The 20,117-nt window shown below is 50.0% G+C and overlaps 1 protein-coding gene across 6 annotated transcripts in view; it reads left to right on the top strand.

Annotated features, from left to right (window-relative positions):
* Nucleotides 1-20,117, top strand: part of Csmd2 (CUB and Sushi multiple domains 2) — a 576,074-nt gene that overhangs the window by 201,798 nt on the left and 354,159 nt on the right. For 5 of the 6 annotated variants that reach the window (XM_042271897.2, XM_042271900.2, XM_042271904.2 and 2 more), the window contains exon 4: nucleotides 15,879-16,073. In XM_042271897.2, coding sequence (XP_042127831.1) covers nucleotides 15,879-16,073 — 195 coding nt within the window. Of the gene's footprint in view, nucleotides 1-13,750; nucleotides 13,930-15,878; nucleotides 16,074-20,117 lie in introns of those variants that run through there. The other variant, XM_076565120.1, reaches the window with a different exon arrangement.

The following is a 20,117-nucleotide window of genomic DNA, read 5'->3' on the forward strand; positions in this document are numbered from 1 at the left end:
GCCCATACGCTCACCTGTGTGTGTGTGTGTGTGTGTGTGTGTGTGTGTGTGTGTGTGCGCACCCATGTGCCCAGGTAAACATGCCCGTGTGCATGCTGAAGAGAAAGTAGGGCATCAAGTGTCTTGCTTATTCTCTGCCGTATTCCCTTGAGACAGGGTCTGTCCCTGAACCTGGGGCGGCAAGCCCTAGTTATCCAACTGCCCCCGTCCCCCACAGCACGGGGATTTCAGAAACACATGTGGCCATGCCCAGCTTTTTGTGTGAGGGCTGGGAATCCAAACTCAGGAATGCAACCTCATGCTTATGTTGCAAGTACTCTTACCCACGGAGCCATCTCCTCAGCCCCCCTCTACATAATGTTTTATTGGTTTGAACTCTGACCTATAGCACAGGTGCTTCCATTGTGCCCATTATACAGACGAAAAGATTGAGGCCATGTGACAGCCAGAGGCTCATGCAATACTGTAGAGTGGAGTGTAGAGGTTTCAAGCTTGGCCTATTTGTTTCCAAGCTTTGTTGCCTTTCTCCTAACACCCAGGTTAAATGGGGAGATTAACTAGAAAGGTAGGAAGGTGTGGGCTCCTTAGTATTCTGCTCTTGGGGCCCATTTAAAGGGATACTGAGTAAATATTTCCTGGAGTGAGCATCCTTTGCCCAGGCCCCAGGGTGCGCCACACTCGGCCTCCTGTGCAGAAGCTGACACTGCTTTTGCCTGACAAGTCACAGCAAAGCTGGGCACACTCCTGCCCTGCCCTCCTCAGGCAGCACCTCATGGGGGAGACTAAGACAAAACAGAGTCAAGCTGAGCTCTTAATTGGCATTCCAGCTCTGGCCACCCCTTGATGATGAATAATTCTGGAACTGGAGATGAGTCTGGTGGAGGAGGTGGAGAGCTGGGCGGTGTGGCACAGCAGCCAGGTTCACCAGAGCCAAGGGAGGCGGGGCTCATCCGCAGGGGGGATCAGGGACCACTGCCTACTCTCTGCTTTGGAGGACTAGTTTTGGTTTTGGTTTTCCACATGGTAAAATACCCATAACAAAATCTAACCATTTTAAAGCATCCATTCAGGGTCACTAAGGACATTTACATGGTCATGCAGCCATTACCACTGACCGTCTCCAGAGCATCTCCATTCTTCCCAATCATCACTGCATCCATGGAGGCCTGGTTCCCACTTCCCAGGCAGCCACTATTGTGCTTCCTGTGTCTGGGAGCTGGCTAGTTCTGGGACCCCAGGGGAGCTACACCTTATAATACCTGTGGCAGGCTTGTTTTACTTAGTATGGTGTCCTTGATGTGCTGTGACACTTGAGGGAATACCCTCCCCTTTAAAATCTGAACAGGATTCCATGGTACAGACAGACCCCATGCACGCATCCCCGGCGGGACCCTTCAGTTGCTTTTGGTATGGCTCCCGCATACCTCATCTTTCACCCCAGCCTTGACCATGACTGTCTATATTGGGGGAATCTGTGTGACTGGGGTTCATCCGTGTCGCCGGACAGGACTGCCATCTGAAGAGTATTTCCACATACCTCACCAGATCTCGCCCAGTGCCTGGCGGTCTCCATAGCAATCCGTATCCATGGGCTGTGGGAAGAACGGCAGTGTACAGTGGTTTTGATTCCAGATAATTAATTGTTGCTGATGTTAGTTTCCTCATCTGTAGACCCGGGATCCCAACATGTGCTGCAGAGCTGGGGAGGGGACACGGGAGTCAGCAGCAGCCCCTCGCCCATGCCAAGCATCCTGGGGATGTTCAGTCTGGACCATCTGACTTGATCCCTTCAGCTTCTCTGAGAAACTGAGACTGCAGGACTCTCTGGATCCTCACCCAACAGACAGACAGCCATGCTGGATTCTGCTTCCGGCCTGTAGATGCTCATTTGCAGGAAGCACCCAGCACTGAGGCTCAGCTCATACGATTTTTTTTTTTTTACACAATCCTAGCTGGCTACGACGTCAATGAAATCGATTCATTCCTCTCGGAGAACAGAGTCAGTTCTCCAGGCAAGTTCCTCATTAGGCCTCAATGTTCTGAGTTTAGCTCTGGGCTACCCAGCTGGGCGAAAGGAAGGGGGAGCCAGACCTGGGTCAGAGATCCTCCCGATACTGACTCCTAAGAAGAGTTTTGTTGTTGTTGGTTTGTTTGTTTTTTACATTTCTCAAAAGATTTCTGGTTCCCAAACATCTGGATGTAGCCCCTTGGGCCTCACAGATCCAGCAGCACTAGGCAGGATTCACTATGGCTCACAGGAGGAGGTGGGTCTGGGGTAGGGTGGGAGATGGTTTGGGTCATGTACGTGGAGGAGCCTGAAGGTAGCAAGGGGCTGGAGTCAAGAGGATGGTTTGTCCTGGGCTAGACTGCAACACAAATGAGCCAATGACCCTTGGGACAGGGGCCTGGGCAACAGAAGCGTGCGAACGGGGCTTCTGTGTTCCTGGGTCAGGGCCAGCTGCTCTACCTGGAACACTAGCTCTTCTCTGCCAAGACCACATTGAATGCCTCTTCCAGGAAACATGGCTTCATCGTTTCTTCTCACACTTCCCAGGGCTGGGAGCCATTTGACAGAGAGCCTGTGCAGCATGGGGCAGCCACAGAGGGCAGGGGGTTCTGAGCCCTGAGTTGCAAGTCCCGACGTGATTTTTGGTTCCTGTTTCCCTGGTCACTTGGGGTTGATGGGACTGTGTGCTTGCTCTTCTGAGGCCCAGAGGAGACTTTGCAGACTCCAACCAGCAGGCCCCCACCTGGCTCCATGAAAGGATGGAAGATCCAAGCGATGCCACCAGTGTGGCAGAGACAGTTGCCCACTCCAGCCCTGGGGCCAACTGCTCTCCCCAGCCACTGTCCACATTCTCTCTGTTTCAGCTCCAGCCTCCGGCATAGGCCTGGCATCTCCCAGGGAACTTCAGGGACTTAGATGTAATCACAGCCCAAATTTATTGAGCATTTACTTGGTGCCAGGCGCTGAGATAAGCACTTTGCCTGTTCTGTCTTGCTTAATCCTCACCACAGCTCCCTGAGCTGAGCATGGGGTGTCCCTGTGTCATCATGACAGGGCTGAGATTCGGAGAGAGGCAGTGACTTGCTATTTACATCACAGATTTGGGATTTGCACGGGACTGTGTGCTCGGCTTCCCATTCTGTCTTAACCGCTGAGACACAGACAGTGAGAGCACAGAATCCAAGCCCGGGTCTTTGGGATGGAAGAGCTATTCTCAGACCCGTGACATTCATGGCCTCCCAACCCCCTACAGACCTCCCGTGGGCCTCACAGGCCATGGACTGAGCCCATGGATACTTGAGGCAGTCCTAGGGTCTGATGTGAATCTTCAGACTATTCCAGAGCTCAGACACATTCCAGATGGGCCTGTGAGGATGGGGGCAGTCACACTGGCTTCTAGGGCTCTTCTGGCTGTGTGGGGAGACACCTGTGAGGAAAGCTTATTAAGTGTGCTGGCTGGGCAGAAAGGGTGAGTGCTGTGACAGAAACACAGGTTGATTCTTGGGATGCATAGAGAGATGGTTTGGGTCTGTTATCAGGTATGTGAATGAAAGAGACAAGGTGCAGGTGATGCTCCATGTAGCATCTGCTTAACATGCATAAGCCCCTGGGTTCAAATGGAACCACACATACACTCATGCATGTACACACACACACACACACACACACACACACACACACACACACACACACACACACACGTTACATCTTAGTACAACCTCCCTTGATTAAAAAGCCCAATACTGAAAAGGCTGGAGAGAAACTAAACAGTGGCTAGGGAGAGCAGGTGTGCAACTGTATTCTGCATGTGTCTGTTCTTGTCAACTGTATACATGATTATAATCTACTGTGATTGAATTCACACACACCCATTGCCCTCTCTTATCCCCTTCTCACTTTTCCCTAACTAATCCTGTGTGTGTGTGTGTGTGTGTGTGTGTGTGTGTGTGTGTGTGTGTGTGTGTGTGAGAGAGAGAGAGAGAGAGGGGGGGGGGAGGGGTGAGAGGGGGGAGAGAGATTCTTGTTAAGTTTAATCAAGGCCAATTGTTTGAGCGCAGGTGGGGGGCTTTTGACTGTAACCCAGGTGACTTCCAAGTGGCTTCCCCACTGAAGAAAAGAACTCCCTCTCCATTTGTCTGTTTTCCGGCGTGCACAATTGTGTGCACACTAATGAGTGGAGGGTGCCCTGGGGATGGATCTGTGTGTGTGGCGTGAGAACATAAGGATGCCTGAGTGGCTATGCACATCGTCGTTGGTTCTTCATAGACCGGGCCTCTCCAGGGTGGAGCCTCGTCTAACTTCTGCTCTGTGACCCTGGGGCTGGATCTCAGGAACTGCAATGGGGCCTCCATGAGGCCTTTGCAGAAGCCACTGAACTCTGGAACTGAATAAAAATGAAGCAGCCAGCAAGGAAAAGTGAGGCCTGCCTTTTCCTCCATTGTGATGCTCAAACTCAGATGCTCCTGGAGCTCCATCACTGAGCCTCAAGGCTGATTCCTTAGCGAGAACGGCAGCCATGCCTCTCTCGGCCCTTTCTCCACTGCAGTATGACAGCACAGATGTGGATGAGGACAGCTGACTGCGTTTACACACCCTGCTCCACGTGCCCTGGGTGTGTGAGATGAGCCAGCAAAGCTTTCTGATTTTGTCTCCTCTAATGTGTTGTTACGTGGTTTAGAAGGGCCGGATTCAGGGTAAAGTTAGTCCACGGATGTGATCAGTCAGCAACAGTGAGAATTAAGAAGTAAAGAGAATGGCGGTTCTCAGAAAGCATATGAGGGCCAAGTGCACCCTATTTGTAAGTGTGGCAGCCACCACCCTTGTCCTGTGAAGGAGGTACAAAGAACAGGTGGATGGTGGTATTTAGAAGCCTCGTTTCTCTTTGCACTGAGGGGTACTGTGCCTTTGATTCAGTGGGATGCATGGGCCCCAGACAGGAAGCAGAGGTGGAAGAAATAAGGGCTGGGGTTCTGTTGTCCAAGGGGCCAGTTTGGTGAGGAGAGCATCTCCATGGACATGGGCGCTCTGTTGGGTCTAAACAGCACTTCTCTGTTGCTGAGTGTGTACCAGAGACCAGGACCTCATTCTGGGGATGGGTGTGCAGAGCCTGCCCCAGAGCAGGGTCCCCCCTAAGGAGTTTAAGGAGAAATCCAGCCCAGCCATGCAGCTCCCCTTAGGATAGGATGGCCTACTGGGTGGACAGCTTCATAGGAAGGTATAAGTCCCAAGCTCAGGACAGGACTGCCCTCCAGTTGGCTGGATCCAGAGCCTCTTCCAACTCCTTTCCCCGGGTGAGTCAGGGCTGATCTGCAAGTGAGGGTATTCCATTGGCAGCTGGGTAGGGTGAGGGCCGCTCATAGCTGTGCCTCATTCCCCAGATACGTGGGGTTGTTCTGCTCAGCCAAACAGAAAGCATACCCTGCTATACGTTGTCAGGTGAAAAGCTAGAACCCAATCCTATGCCCATCTTCTGGAATATACATGGTCAGAAGCTGGAAGTAATAAGTTTACCTCTTTAGCGAGAATTGGTCTAACGCCAAAGGTTACTGAGCAGGGGAAGCTGGGAAATCTGAGCCTTATTCCCAGAGAAGCATAGGTTTGCAGTCTGCATGCTCCAAAGGGAACCCTATTTATAAAAAGAAAGTGGGTGTTAGCCCAACATGAAAACACAGGCCTGCAATTCCAGCGCTTGGGAAGCTAAAGCAGGTGGATCAGAATTAAAGGCTACATAGCCACCTTGTCTCAACAACAACAAAAATAAAGCAAAAAACAAAAAAGGGAAATGGAAGAGAGAGGAGAAGAGAACACACACATTACCTGGAGCATCCTGTGGAGAGATGAACCTGTCTGGCTACTGTCGCTTTAGTGTTCTGCTGATTGGCACAGAGGAGCTGGTGGACCTTCTCCCAGATCCAGCACCTCCCATGGGGGCCCAGAGAAAAGAGCAGAGCGTGATGGGTAGTACTGAGAGCGAGGGAAAAGGAGAAGAAAGATTCTAAAGCAAGCCAGGCTAAACAGGCTTGATCTAAACTCACAGACACGGCAGCAAGCGCTGCTTTCCTAAATAGGAGGAAGCTTCCGTGGTCTTTCCCCAAGTTTTCTAGCATGTTGTGTGTTTACTCATGGGATTTTTTTTCTCAACCGCTGATGTATGTACACTCTGCACTTGAAGTATGTTTGGGCCTGGAATCAGAGCCAGGGCCTTGTTCACACTAAGCAAGTACACGCTACCACTGAACTACACCCAGGCCCCTCAACCCCTTTGAAAAACATGTCTAAGTCACAGCGTTAGTTTCTTTTCTCATTGCTGTGACCAAATACCTGGAGAAGCACTAGGAAGAGAGGGTTCGTTTGGGCTTACAGTTCAACGGGATACAGCCCGTCACGGCAGGGAAGCCATGGCGGTGGAGTGTGAGCTGGATGGCTGCTATATTACGTCTGGTCAGGAAGCGTCGAGTAATGAATGCTGATGTTTAACTCGCCTTCTCCTTTATTCACTCTGGCCCATGGGATGGAACCACCCATATTCAGGGTGAGTCTTCCTGCCCTAAATGAAGCCAATCTAGGAACTCCCCAGATGTGCACAGATCATTCTAGAGCCTGTCAAGTTGACAGTCAATACTAGTCATCTCAGCTCCACCCTGCAGTGACTAAATGAGGCCCAAAGTGCCTGTGTGGCCACTGACTTGCATTTAGCATTATTTCACAATTCCCCTTATGACCCACTTCTTTGTGAGTTTTACGCCTGGACAGACTTCACAGTCCCTGGGATTAGGATGTGGAGTGAAGGAAGGCTGAGCACTAAAAACTCAGCTTCCCTGTGGAGTGACCAGAGGGAGGAGGTGGCCTTCATGGAAACCTGCCTCAACTCCTTCCCCTCAGGTTCAGCCCAGGATGCTCTGAGCTCCCATTCTGTGTCTGTTCTTCTAGTCCCATGGTGCACTCTTGTGAGCCAGGCTCTGACTCTTCCCCTGTCCATTTTCCTTATTCTCCCAGAGAAACTGCCCCAGCTCAAAATTTGTGAAGCATGAGAAACCACGCCCCTCTGGTCACAGTCGCCAGATTGGCAGGTTACACTCTAAGATGCCCTGGTACATTTGCATTACATGGATCCCATCATGTTCAGCACACATGTGGTTCGAATAGTGCAAGGGGTCTATTCATGTCTGAAATTCAAAGGTCACTGCTTGCCCTTCGTTTCATTTGGGAGCTCTGTTCTGGGGCCTGTGATGTTCCCTTGGTGAAACTGTCCCCAGAGAGTTAGCGGTGACAGGGAGGAGGCCATGGTGTGAGGAAGCATGGGGGATTCTGTTCTGATGCCTTCTGTGGCCTCACTGGTCAGGTGACAGACTCCTTTGAAGTCTCTGCTGAGCTGAGCCAGGGGAAGTGACCCAAGAGAGAGTCACTGGTGTGGGCAGCAGCATAGGGTGTGTGCGTGTCACAGAAGGTCAAGGTCAGTGGATGACAAGGGATGTAGCACTGAGGTCAGTGGCATAGGGTTCAAGCCCTGGTCTGGATCTACAGTGTGGCCTTGGGCTCTATACTCGTCCAACACCCTCCATCCCAACCCCCACCCCCGGTTCCTCAATCTCCTTGCCTATGGAAAGAGGACAGTTATAGTATCTGTCTATGTGAGATTTGTGTCCAGATGAGGTCTGGTGACATGACTCAGCCAGTACAGGTGCTTGCCACTAAACCCGCTGACCTGAGTTCAGTACCTGGAACCCACATAGTAGACGGAGAAAGAACTGATGAAGTTGTTCTCTGACCTCCACATGTGCCCTGGGGCATGTGAGCATCTACACCCCCATGCGTATGCGCGCGCGCGCGCGCACACACACACACACACACACACACACACACACACGTGTAAAAAGTGTCCAGATGAAGCTCTGAGCACTCCACCAGGTCATATTAAACATCCAGTAGGTGGCAGCTCTTGAGGCTCCTCCGTCCTACTTCTTAGGATGCCGTTTTTGGGCTCCCTAGATCCTCTGCTGTTCAGTAGAATGAGGTTTCTAAGCCCAAGCAATAGCAGTGAGAATATAATCATATAACCCAGATCAGGCATAGGCCAGGCCAATATCAGTCCTTCAGGGGCAGTGTCCACAGCCTATGGGTCCCCTGGCCTATTCTTATAAGGTTTGACTTAGGTGCCAATGGCTGCTTTCACACCACAGGGAAACCAAGCCAGCAGATGTCATATTTTGTAGCTGACCCTTACAAAAGAAGTTTGCCAATCTACCAGCCCTAGTTTGTTGCACAGATATGTATAGACACAAATAATATATACATATTAATATACATATATCTTATACATACACATGCGCACATATGCACACAACTGACTTGGTTTTCTCATGTATAGAATGTGTAATGATTTATATTTAATTCACTCAATAATACTTGTTTGTCATGTAGTAAATCATGTACTAGCTGTGTAAAGAACACTGATACAACTTCTGCCTCTCAGGGAGTCTAGAGTCATGTAAAGAAAACTCACAGGCGCTGCAGTAGTATTTGAATGAGTGAGTGAGTGATATAGGAATTGAATGTAATGAAAACTCCAATATAACTCCACGGAAGGCCTCCAAAAGCTCCAAGCACCTACTGTGTGGACTTACGTGAGTGTAAGATGAATTAAATGGCAGGGGAAGCCCGCTTTGTTAGTGGGCCAGGAAATCCAGGACTGTGGGAGTCACTTACCAGAATCAAGCATTGGGACAGTGTTTTCGATTCTATCAAGATGTGCTCTTGAAGGATTTTTGTGGTTTATGGTAAGACATTTTATTAATCGGCATTCTCTAAAGAAATAGAATTGATAGAACAAAAAAATGTACATACCTACATACACATGAAAGGATTTATTAGAATGGCTTATAGACTGTGGTCTGGGTAGTCCATAAAAGGCTGTCTCTCATTGGAAAGGCCAAGAATCAGGAAGTTGTTCAGTCCAACAAGACTTGATGTATCGGCAGTCTCAATCTGATGCTGGATCCTCAAGGAATTCTTAGAGAGCTGCTGGTCTCCAGGCTATGTTAGAATCCCCAAGAAGTAAGTTCTAATACCAGCATGGAAGCCTCAGCAGCGGCATAGATAAACTTGTTGACAAGAAGGAGGGCAAGCAGGCAAAAAGCATGAAGCTTCCTTCTTCCATGTCGTTTATGTGGGCATATTTCAGGTGGGTCTTTTCCTCTCGAACTATCCGATCAAGAAAATCCCTCCTATGTGTGCTCAGCTTAGGTTTTAGTTGATTCCAGATATGGTGACCCTGACCATCATGGTTAGCAATCTCAGATACACAGGGTGGCGATTGGTGTTTCATAGAGGAAGTGATATGTACCTGGGGTTTTGAGAGGTATATGTTTGCTAAATGGTGAATTGGAGAGAGAAAGGAGGTGTTTGGGGTACCTGTGCTTTAGAATAGTGATGATGGTGGGAAGAAGATGGGGAGCAGGGAAGAAGGCAGGAATATCTACAGGGGGCCAGATCACAGGTGGAGCCTCTGTTTGGATTTATCCTCAGAGCAAGGAAAAGTGGTCAAAGGATCCTCTCTTTTCCTTTACTCCGTGTTAATCTTCCAAACCATTATATTTTTCTCTAGTGAGTCATCAGGAGGCCAGAGGACCAATCTTTGCTGGCATACTGTGGAGGGGTACTCTCCAGTGCTCCCTGAGGCACCAATGGGGACAGTGTGTCAGAAGCAGGGAAGCTGGTCATGGGGAAGCTTGGTCCCACAGATCCGGGGAGAGATGGTAAAATTTCACATGAGGACGGAAGGGTGGGCCTGGTATGATGTTCAGAAAATAGGGTATGGCAGAAAAGTCAGGCAACTGTGTTGAGAAGGAAAGGCCCTGGGTCTGCTGCACAGGCCAGAGCCCAGAGACTCCTTCAAGCCAGGCTGACTGGAAAATGAAGGGGAGAAGCTGTCATAGCTTGCTGTCCATCTCAGCCCTGTCTTGCTATCTCCTGGAACTGAAGTGACGGTTCGGGTTTGGGACCCGGTGCAAGCATCAGGTTTTGTAAGAGTCTGAGACCTGTGACCCCACTGCCAAGGAAAGCAAAGATCACTAGCCCGAGTCATAAGAACAGGCTGGAGGTGGAGGACTTACATCTGACATGGGTCAAGGGGAGCTGGACTGGACAAGCCCACTAATTTGTGGGGTCCTCGGCACCTCTGTCTTGGTTTGACTGACAGGATGAACAAGACCAAGCTCCAGGTCCATAGGCTGGATTGTCACCCTTGATGTTCCTGAGAGGATGGCATGAGTCCCCGGTCAGCATGTTGGAGCTTCACACGGAATGGTCAGCACAGGAATAGCCCAGTGGAGTTGGGAAGAATGTAGGCTGAGGGGCCAGGCACTGATAGGGGCAGCCTTGCCTCCTGCCTTTTGGCCTGCCTTGCACATTTGGCATTGAGTCAGCATCCCCATGTTCCCTGGCAACCATGTGTACCTCAACAAGGAGTCACAATGCTTCAGTCCATAGGTTGTTGGGAAGACTGGGTGAAATCATTAAGCCATTTAGTAAAGTTTTACTAGAATTATTAAACACCAAGCTTTATTCTATGAAACCCAGTGGAGAACAAAATAGGCCTCCAATGCCAGGTTGGAGTGTGCTTTATGCAGGGGGACACCGTTAATCAGTGACTGGGTCAAACAGATGATCCAGCAGATGACATCTCATACTTGATGTTAATTTTATATAAACATATTAAATTATATGTGGGAATATATTACAGTTTGGGGTCTGATGTCGCATACCTATAATGGCAGCACTTTGGAGGTAGAGACAGAGGGGATCAGGAACTCAAGACCATCTTTGGTGGCAAAGCCAATCTGAGGTCAGCTTGGGCTACATGAGACTCTGCCTCAAAAAAAAAAAAGCAAATGAAAGGGAAAAGTGAGGAAGAAGTCATATATATATAGTCTATAAATTTTATATAAATATGTGATGATATCCAGTGTATCATATAGACATCTCTAATCTAACAGATGGGCTGAGATGAATGAAGCCATGGGTAAGTACGCAATGAGTTACATTCAGAAGTCCAACAGCTAAAATTGCAGGACTTGTTTTTTTGTTTTTGTTTTTGTTTTTTTTTTTTTTTTTTTTTGGTTTTTTGAGACAGGGTTTCTCTGTGTAGCTTTGCGCCTTTCCCGGAACTCACTTTGTAGCCCAGGCTGGCCTCGAACTCACAGAGATCCGCCTGGCTCTGCCTCCTGAGTGCTGGGATTAAAGGCGTGCGCCACCAACGCCCGGCTAAATTGCAGGACTTGTGAAGGTCATGAGGACCATGGTGAGGCAGAAGGGCCTGCGTCAAGCCAGTAATCAGATCTCTTCCATTCCTTCACCCCGGCCCCTGGCCCTCCCAGCCCGGATGCAAACATCACTCCCACAGCGTCCTTTTCTCTTTGCATGCAAAGGGGGCTTGGGGGAGACAAGCTCCTTGACCCCCCCCCCCCAGTCATTCCCAGCTCCTGCCACTTTAAGGCATCACTCACATGGCCATGAAAACCAGTCTGGTTACTTGATGGTAGTTAACACATCAAGACATACAGACGGTGTGCATGGATAGAAGTTCAAGGAGTTCTTCATTATGCAATGGGAGCCCAAGTCTCAAATTAAAAATACAACCTAGCATGATGCAGTCCTAGCTGTGGTCCAACCACAGAGGAGAGCCATTGTCACACAATCACAGAGCATATTATGTTGATTGGCAAGAGCAGGGCTTGGTAGAAGGGCAAAATTCCCCGCTGCTAATCTACAACAGAACTCTTCAATGCCAAGCACGGCTTTAACAATGCCGCTCTGGGCCGTGTTGGATGTAAATATCCCACTCGTGATTTTGTAAGCAATCAAAGGGGAGTTTTCTAGACAGGAGAGCAAGAACGATTATAATGTCTATGCGGGAAAACTCAGAGAAAACAAAACCAATCAGAGAACCCGGTGCCTCAGAAAAACTGCCTTGTGGCTTATGTCTAATCTGTGTCTGTCCGAAGACCTTCATCAGACACCCAACAGAAGACTAGACTGTAGACGTTACCCTTGATATTATTTAGGGACAAATGCATAGGATGGGTACATTGAATTTTTTTAAATCGGATTACTAAATGTAGACACTCAGGTGATGACCTCTAATATCTGAAGTCCTCATCCCTAGAAGGATGCAGGAGGAAGGGAACTCATGTGGACACCTTGTGCCTCTGTCGGAAAGAATGTTAGCTGTTGGTGAACAACAGAGCTGGGAAGAGCTGGTTCACAGCCAGGCTCTTTCATTGGCTGGGTGCATGGCCTTGGCCAAGCCTCCACCTTCTGCCCGAGCACTGACGTCTGTAAAGTGGGGACAACACACATGCCCTATAGGTTCCTTTGCTAGATTAAGTAAACTCGTTACACAGGCCCAGAAGCATGCCTAGCACTCAGTGGGTATTAGAAATAATTTTTTAACCTCCACGGCAGCCCTATTACGTGTCAAATTGAATTGTCTCTGAAAATCTGGTCAAATGTGACCTTTGGAAATGGTCTCTGCAGATGACTTCATGATGAGGTCATAAGGGTGTACCCTGTCCAGCACAGGACACGTATGACATAGACATTATGCGAGGAGGGACAACTAGAGGGGCACATCTGCCCACTAAGAACTCCAGAGGTTGCCAGCAGCTAGAAAAAGTTGGGGGGAAGGGAAGACAGTCCCTACCCCCCACCTGCCCGGGCAAGGCTTCCTCACCGTGACTTTCTGTCCTCTATGCCGCAATGACAGTGACAGTCTGGCTGTGTTAGCACCTAGTGTCGCTTTGTTACATCATCAGCCCTACTGGCTAGCATGACCCTTAGAAGAGAGAAACTGCCCCGTTTCCAAATGAGGAATGGAAACCAAGAGAGGCCAGGGGTGCAGTTTGGTTCATCCCGCCAGAGGTGGAGGAGCTGGTTTTGAACCCCTGCTCTCTCTGAGCCCCCAAGACAGCTCACTCTCCTTTCACTGTGTGACCTCTCTGGATCAGAGATTGGGATTAAAAAGGTGACGTGAGGAGCGGGCCCCATGCATTACAGCCTGGTCCCAGTTGAGACCCATTTCAGAGTAGTCTGATTAAGAACAGCTCATTAAGTAAGGAGCAGTAAGCATTTGAGAGTGACTTTTTAAAAAGAATCAACTTTTATTTATAGTGACGTTCCAGTCATTAATTTCAAAGGAAGAAAGCCCAAAGCAGAAGCAGGTTCATTAAAATTTTGACATTAGTAATTTAATTAAATTGGGTCTTTGCGTCTTGTTGCGGAAAATGAAACGTTAGTTCTACACCGGTTCTCAGCCTGTTTGCCGTTGGTTCCCTCCCCTCCCCTTAGCTTGCTTTCTTCTCTAAATGTTTACCTGGCCCCCTCCGTTCCCAGCTCTCGCACACATATCACCTTATTGCCTGTGCTGTAAGCCAGCAGCAGGGCACCATGAGAAAGGCTGGGTGAGTCCAGAGAAGGGGATCATGGGAAATGAAACCTAGCCAGCGGCAGGGCATATTCGGAAAGACTGGATGAACCAGCAGGGATTATGGGAAATGCTCAGTGAGCCAGCAATAGGGGGCGGGGCGTAGCCATAGGAAATAGAGCTGAGCCAGTAGCTGGGCATCCTGGGAAATGTTCAGAGAACCACCTGCAGGAAATCACGGGAAATGCAACTGACCATAGGAAACAAACAACGGGTCAAAAGTGAGGAATCATGGGAAAACAAAGCGAGCAGCAAGGGATTGTGGGAAACATCCGTGAGCTAGCAGCCAAGGACTGCGGCCCATGTTTCGTGATCCAGCAAGAGATGATCATGGGAAACAATGAGCGAGGCATAGCAGAGGCTCATGGGAAATGCTAACCAGGGGCAACTGTCAGAGTAGCAGAAGCAAATCCTTTTACCTCGGTCATCCGACGTGTCAGAGGTAGAGAATGCTTGGGTCCTTAACATTTTTCCAAAGCAAGCCTCGGAGGATGGAGACCTGTTCTACCTAGATGGCTGTACTCCAAGCATTGAGCACAGTCAGCCCACGATAAATTTCTGTTGATACATTTCAACCACTAATTATTGAACACAAAATTATGTCCCGTTAAGTACTGCTAGTCTCCAGGGTACACATGTGAACCATCCCCAGGCACTGTCCTCCTGAAGCCCAATGGGATAAAATTGTGGTATGTGGAGCTTTCATGAATAAACCCCTACACCACCCCCAACCAGTGGATGTGTTGAGGGAAATGAGGCTCAAAGAACCCACGTGACTCAAAGTCAGACGGGACAGTGATGGCACCTGGCTGCAGACCCAGACCAGAATAACCCCACAGCCATTTCCTTCTGCACAGAGCTGTGTCCTCACAGAAAGTGAGGAAAAAAGGGGTGGGAGGAGAGGAAGAGGAAGTTGGAGAATTCTGTCCTAAAGATGGTTGAGATCATTGGACCTGGTGGAGAGGGTCTAGAAGGCAGGCACCAAGAGCAATGTAGGCAGGAAGTGGATGCTTCCGGGGCTTTAGGGAAGCCAGGGATCCAGCCAGCTCTTCTCCACTTTCCTCATCATGGCCCACTCCAAGACTCCTGACCCCCTACATTATCTTTTTAGGGCCTTAGCATATTTCTCCCATCTGCCTTGAAACACCTTTGACCTTGATCATTCTTGCTAATCTCAAAGTTCTGCAGAGGTGTGACCTTTTCCGGAAGTCACCTCTGAGCCCCCTGCCTGGTCTATCTCCTACCATGCCATGTAGGCCATCCTTAATGGTGCCTGTACCACCCGAAGGGCTGAATGGTAGATTCACTTGACTTGTGCTTACGTGTGTGCCAGGCTTTGTCCTAAGTCCTTTGAGTACCCGAGCTCAAGTAGTCACCATGACCCTTTCAGGAAGGTGCTGTTGCAATCTCCGCTTTAACAGTGGAGAAACAGAGTCACGGACCAGTTCAGAGACTTCGGCAGGGCCCCACTGAGGCTCTGGGGTCTGCACTCTCTCCATTTTTGCGCGACGGGCTTCTCAGGGGTGGCTTCATAAACGGCTGCTGGCAGGGGAGAGGGGGTGGAGAAAAGCTGACCAGTGATCCCGTCCGGCTGGCGTCCCTGGTCATTGCTCTGTGCTGCTCTTCTGCAGTGGTGGGGGGGAGGGGTGGCCTGTCGGTCAGGGGACCACAGGAGACACACAGGCCTAGAAGGGCTGCATCCTGCCCCAAAGACTGACGGGTCGGGATGCTCTTGCCCTCTCACCAAGGCCATTTGCTCTGGATAATGGCCTTGCACACGCAGGTGCTGTGATTGCTCTGGCTGCATACTGTACAGCCTGTTCCCAGCTCCCTGGCCCCACGTTATACAGGCCGGGCTGATGAGGACTCAAGAATTCAAGTTCATCTCCCCTTCTCTGGGCTCGGCCCAACACTATCCAGCCCCTTTAACTCCCTGCACCTGCTCTACCACAGAAGCCTCTGCCATCAGATAGGGTGGCGGCCACAAAAGAAAGGACACCAGGTTTAAAGAGCAATGAGCGAGTAGCCATACTCTTTGGCTCTTGTGTGGGTTTTGAATCAAGGCCGCTATGCCCATGCGGTTAGTGTGCCCCCCCTCCCGGGGGGGCTCCCTTCTCTAGTAATGAGGATGGATGTAACTCACACCCAGTGCCTCACATGAACAAGCCGAACACCTGGATGTTCAAGGAAAAATCCTCAACCTGTGACCTCTTGCCCATCACCCATTCTCCGGTGATTGGCAGCTGAGAGAGGAGAGCCGGTCAGTAGCGGCCAGTCCCATTCGGAGAAGAAATGAGGTCCAGACAGGTGCCCTGGCCCAAGGGGAGCTGCTAGGATCTAGGGTGTGTAGGCTGAGCCCAGCTCACCGGCCATATCTTCCTCTCTTCACAGTCCTCCCGAGCCACACTTGTGGGAACCCGGGGAGGCTGCCCAACGGCATCCAGCAAGGCTCCACCTTCAACCTGGGCGACAAAGTCCGCTACAGCTGCAACCCTGGCTTCTTTCTGGAAGGCCACGCTGTGCTCACGTGCCATGCCAGTTCCGAGAACAGCGCCACGTGGGACTTCCCTCTGCCTTCCTGCCGAGGTAGGTGACTCAAGAAGGCCCGTGGGAGCTTGTGGAGGCCGGGAGGGGAGACCCCGAGCTTCTAGTGGGGCCTGTCTTTGGCAGAGTTGCACCCTATCTGGTGAGGCGTGGTTTCTCTTCTGTGGGAGTCTCAAACCCAGGAACACCAAAGGTCCCTGGGTCCCCAGGTGCTCCCCCAGGCTCCTGAGCCCCACCTGACTTCCTAGTCCTGGGATCTACACTCCCCAGGATGCTCCCACTGGCCCTATCTCAGAGGAGGTGTCTGCCTCCATCTTGTTAGACGCCATCACTGTCAAACACTCATCCACGGAGCATGCCCAGAAGATCCCTGCTGGCCTTGTGCTGGTGTTCTTCCTTTGTCACCTGTCAGTCAACTGGTCTCCCAATTTAGAAATTCCCTCCTTCCACCCTCTCACTACCTCCAAACCCACCATTTTCCACGACTTGGGTGACCAGCTAGCCCATTTACCTAGGATATCCTGTTTTTAGTTCTGAAAGCTTCATGTACTAGGAAACCCACTCAGCCCCCAGCAAGCCAAGACGTAGGTCACCCTGCTGTTCTTTATTGTTCCTCCCCACTCATCAAAGCCAAAAAAGTGTCGGTCATTCCTATTTGATAAGAAGTCATACATGATCTTTTTTTAAGAGCTTAGAAAATACAGAAAAAGAAAAGAGGGGGTACGAAACAAATACATTTCAACCATAGTGTGTGTGTGCATCACCTTTCAGCATGGTGTGTGTGTATCACCTATGTCATGATGTGTGTGCATCACCTTTCATCAGGGTGTGTGTGCATCACTTTCCGTCATGGTGTGTGTGCATTACCTATGTCATGATGTGTGTGCATCACCTTTCATCATGGTGTGTGTGCATCACTTTCCGTCATGGTGTGTGTGCATTACCTATGTCATGGTATGCGTGCATTACCTATGTCATGGTGTGCGGGCATTACCTGCTGTCATATGTGTGCTTTACCTTCCATCATGGTGTACGTGTGCCTCATCTTCTGTGTTGTTACTTTGCTCATTGCTATGACAACATACCTGACAAAAACAATTCACATAAGCAAGCCTTATTCTGACTGCTAGTCTGGAAGGATACAATCTATCATGGCGGGGAAGTCATGGTTACAGGAGCATAAGGCAGCTCATTGTGTCAGAATGCAGAGAGAGATGAATGCTGGTGTTTTCCCTTTTTATTCAGTCTGGGACCCCAGGCTATAGGGTGTTGCTGCCCACACTCAGGATGAGTTTCCCTGCTTGATTAAACGTGTCTGTGAATGTCCTCATAGACATGTCCAGAGGTATGTCTCCTAGGTGATTCCAAGGCTTGTCAAAGTGTCAGTCAAAATCAACTGTCACACCTTCTCATTGTCTTCCATTGTGTACTAGGTCTGTTCCTATCTTGAAGTATGCACCTGGGTTGGTATCATTATGCCTGGAGGTGATTTTTAGTTCCTCAAAAGAACGTCTATCTTAGCTTGCTTTCTATTGCTATGATAAAACACCATGACCAGAAGCAACTAGGGGAAGAAAAGGGTTTATTTGGCTTACAGTTTACAGTCCATCACCAGAGGAAGCCAAGGCTGGAACACAAGGTACACACCGAGCAGGGGCCATGGAAGAATACTGCTTCCTGGCTTTCTCTCCATGGCTTACTCAGGCTGCTTGCTTTCTTACACCACCTAGAACCACCTGCCCAGGGGTGGCATCACCCACAGCAGCCTGGGCCTTCCCATCCCACTACCCCAAGCCTAACTCCTGAAATTGATGCCAGGCTAGCAACCCATCCTGACCCCCACCCTTCTTCACTGCTGGCTAAGCCTGCACACTGTCCCCACACCGTGTCGCCCCAATCAAAAGGGAATTGTTCTGGCCCTTAGATCGCCCGACTTTCCCATGGCCTCTCGCACTACTGACCACACTTTTGTTCCTAAACCCACAACTTCAAATCCCGTAGAATGAGAACTCACGGATGCTTGGGATGCTTGTGTAGGAGATCCGTTGGCAGTTAAGAAATATCTGCAGGTAGCTCTTCTGCCTCAAGTCTGAATTTCCTCTCTGATGAATCTTTCCTCTCCAAAGACTAGCCCCAAGGGCCAAGCCGCTCTCGCCTCCCTCCATCTGCACTGTTTATTCTCAGCAGCAGGGATGAAAATTATCTGGCACACATACCTATTCCCTTCTCCCCACTCACACGACAAGACATCATCAATCGATCCCAGCACTTTCGCCTGCTGGAGTCCATCTTCCAACAGACAAGCCACCAGTCAACCCAAGTTTTCGCTGCCTCATGCTTGTATATTCCTCCAAGAGAACTGGTGTTGCCTTTCCTGGCAGAGCCCATGGGACCAGAGCTGTCACCCCCATCCTTCTTAGGTCCCACATCTAGCCCAGGATCTGCCTCCTTTTAGGAGGTTAGCAAGAAAGACCAGGTTGCTTGGGTCTGACATTGGGTCCCTCACTCAGGTGTGTGGCCCTGTATGGCCTGATTCTGTAATCTACTCGTTGACTTTTGTACCACCTCTACCCAAACTTGGCCCTGGGGATGTCACCCTTAACACACTCATATTCCGAGGGACATGTTAGAGTTGTGACCTGGTACTAGGACAGGAAGTGGAGGAGTAAATGTAATTGTGTGTCTCAGTTGAAATCCAGGAAGCACAGTCCTTTCTTAAGCATGACAGACATCACACCCTTTGGTCCAAGACAAACTCAATACAAATGTAATCCAAGTCTCATCTACAGAGCCCAGATTTGTCCTGTTAGGCAGAACTCCTCTGCCTATACTTTCTGGATTTTTCCTCAACTTTCTTCTTACCTAACTCCCAGCACTGGTTCTACTCTGGCAAGTAAGTTGGGAACTTGGAATATTTTTCTGGACTCTCCCACCTCCGTAAAACCAAACCCTGTAAAGCTCGGTGAACAGAAACCCAGAGGCGTTTGTGGGACCACATCATTCACTGAAGGGTGTCACAGTGCTGGGAACTTCCATCTTTCCGCAGCAGATGAGTTACCACAGACATGTCGCTGATCCTCATGCTTGTGGCTTGGCCTTCCTGGTACTTCTCTTTGCTCTGCCTTGTTGATGGCAGCTTCCCCTAAAAAGCACAAGATGCTGTTCATCTCCTCTTTTTCCAGTCCCTTCTGCCTGAAGGCTTCCTGCACTTGGCCCTGGTTCAGGACTTCTGTCCACTTTGTAAGCACAAAAGCCTGGCTCCCTCCTGATTTTGCATTCTCTAACACTCCCCTCCCCTCTAAGGCATAGAGTGGCATTTTCCTAACCAAAGAGAACCTCTCTCTCTCTCTCTCTCTCTCTCTCTCTCTCTCTCTCTCTCTCTCTCTCTCTCTCTCTCTCTCACACACACACACACACACACACACACACACACACACACACACAGACCAAGAAATTGGGGCTGGCTGCTAAATTGCCTTTTTGCAAACCCCAGTAGCAGAGGTAAGTGACACGAGCCAGTTCTGACTAGGTCACCACCATCCAGTGCCAGCATGCCCTGCCATGGGAGCGGGGGTGGGGGGGTGGGGGGGTGGGGGGTGCCTGCGGACAGCAGCCACACCACACCACACCTGGAGTATGTGAGTGTGGCGAGGAGAGTACTCTCTCCTAGTCTCTTCCATCTCCCTGCAGCTCCACACTTGATCACGATTCTCCTTTTCTCCCTGACTTTCATCCTGGAGCTCCCCATTATCTCTCGGGATCTCTTGTCTTCGATATGACAGCCTGTTCAGTGTTCTGGCCCAGGTGGAAATGACACCACTACAACCCCCCTTGGATGTGCATCCCACTCGGTTCATCCAAACTCTGTTTTTCCCAAATCTGCTCTTTTGGCCGATGGCTGTAGGTTTGCGAAGCCTCGCTGTCCTTGGTGGCCAAGCTGAGCCACCCATAGGTCCTGCCCCCACCTCCTTGTCCTGCTGCAGACTGAGCCCTCATAGCTGCAGGCATTCCTTTGCAGAATGGCACCTACCAGGCCCTACCTACATACCATCCCATTCATCCTCTACAGCCATGGGAGGCACAGGT

Source organism: Peromyscus maniculatus, chromosome 2 (genome assembly GCF_049852395.1).
Source record: "Peromyscus maniculatus bairdii isolate BWxNUB_F1_BW_parent chromosome 2, HU_Pman_BW_mat_3.1, whole genome shotgun sequence".
NCBI classification, from domain to species: domain Eukaryota; kingdom Metazoa; phylum Chordata; class Mammalia; order Rodentia; family Cricetidae; genus Peromyscus; species Peromyscus maniculatus.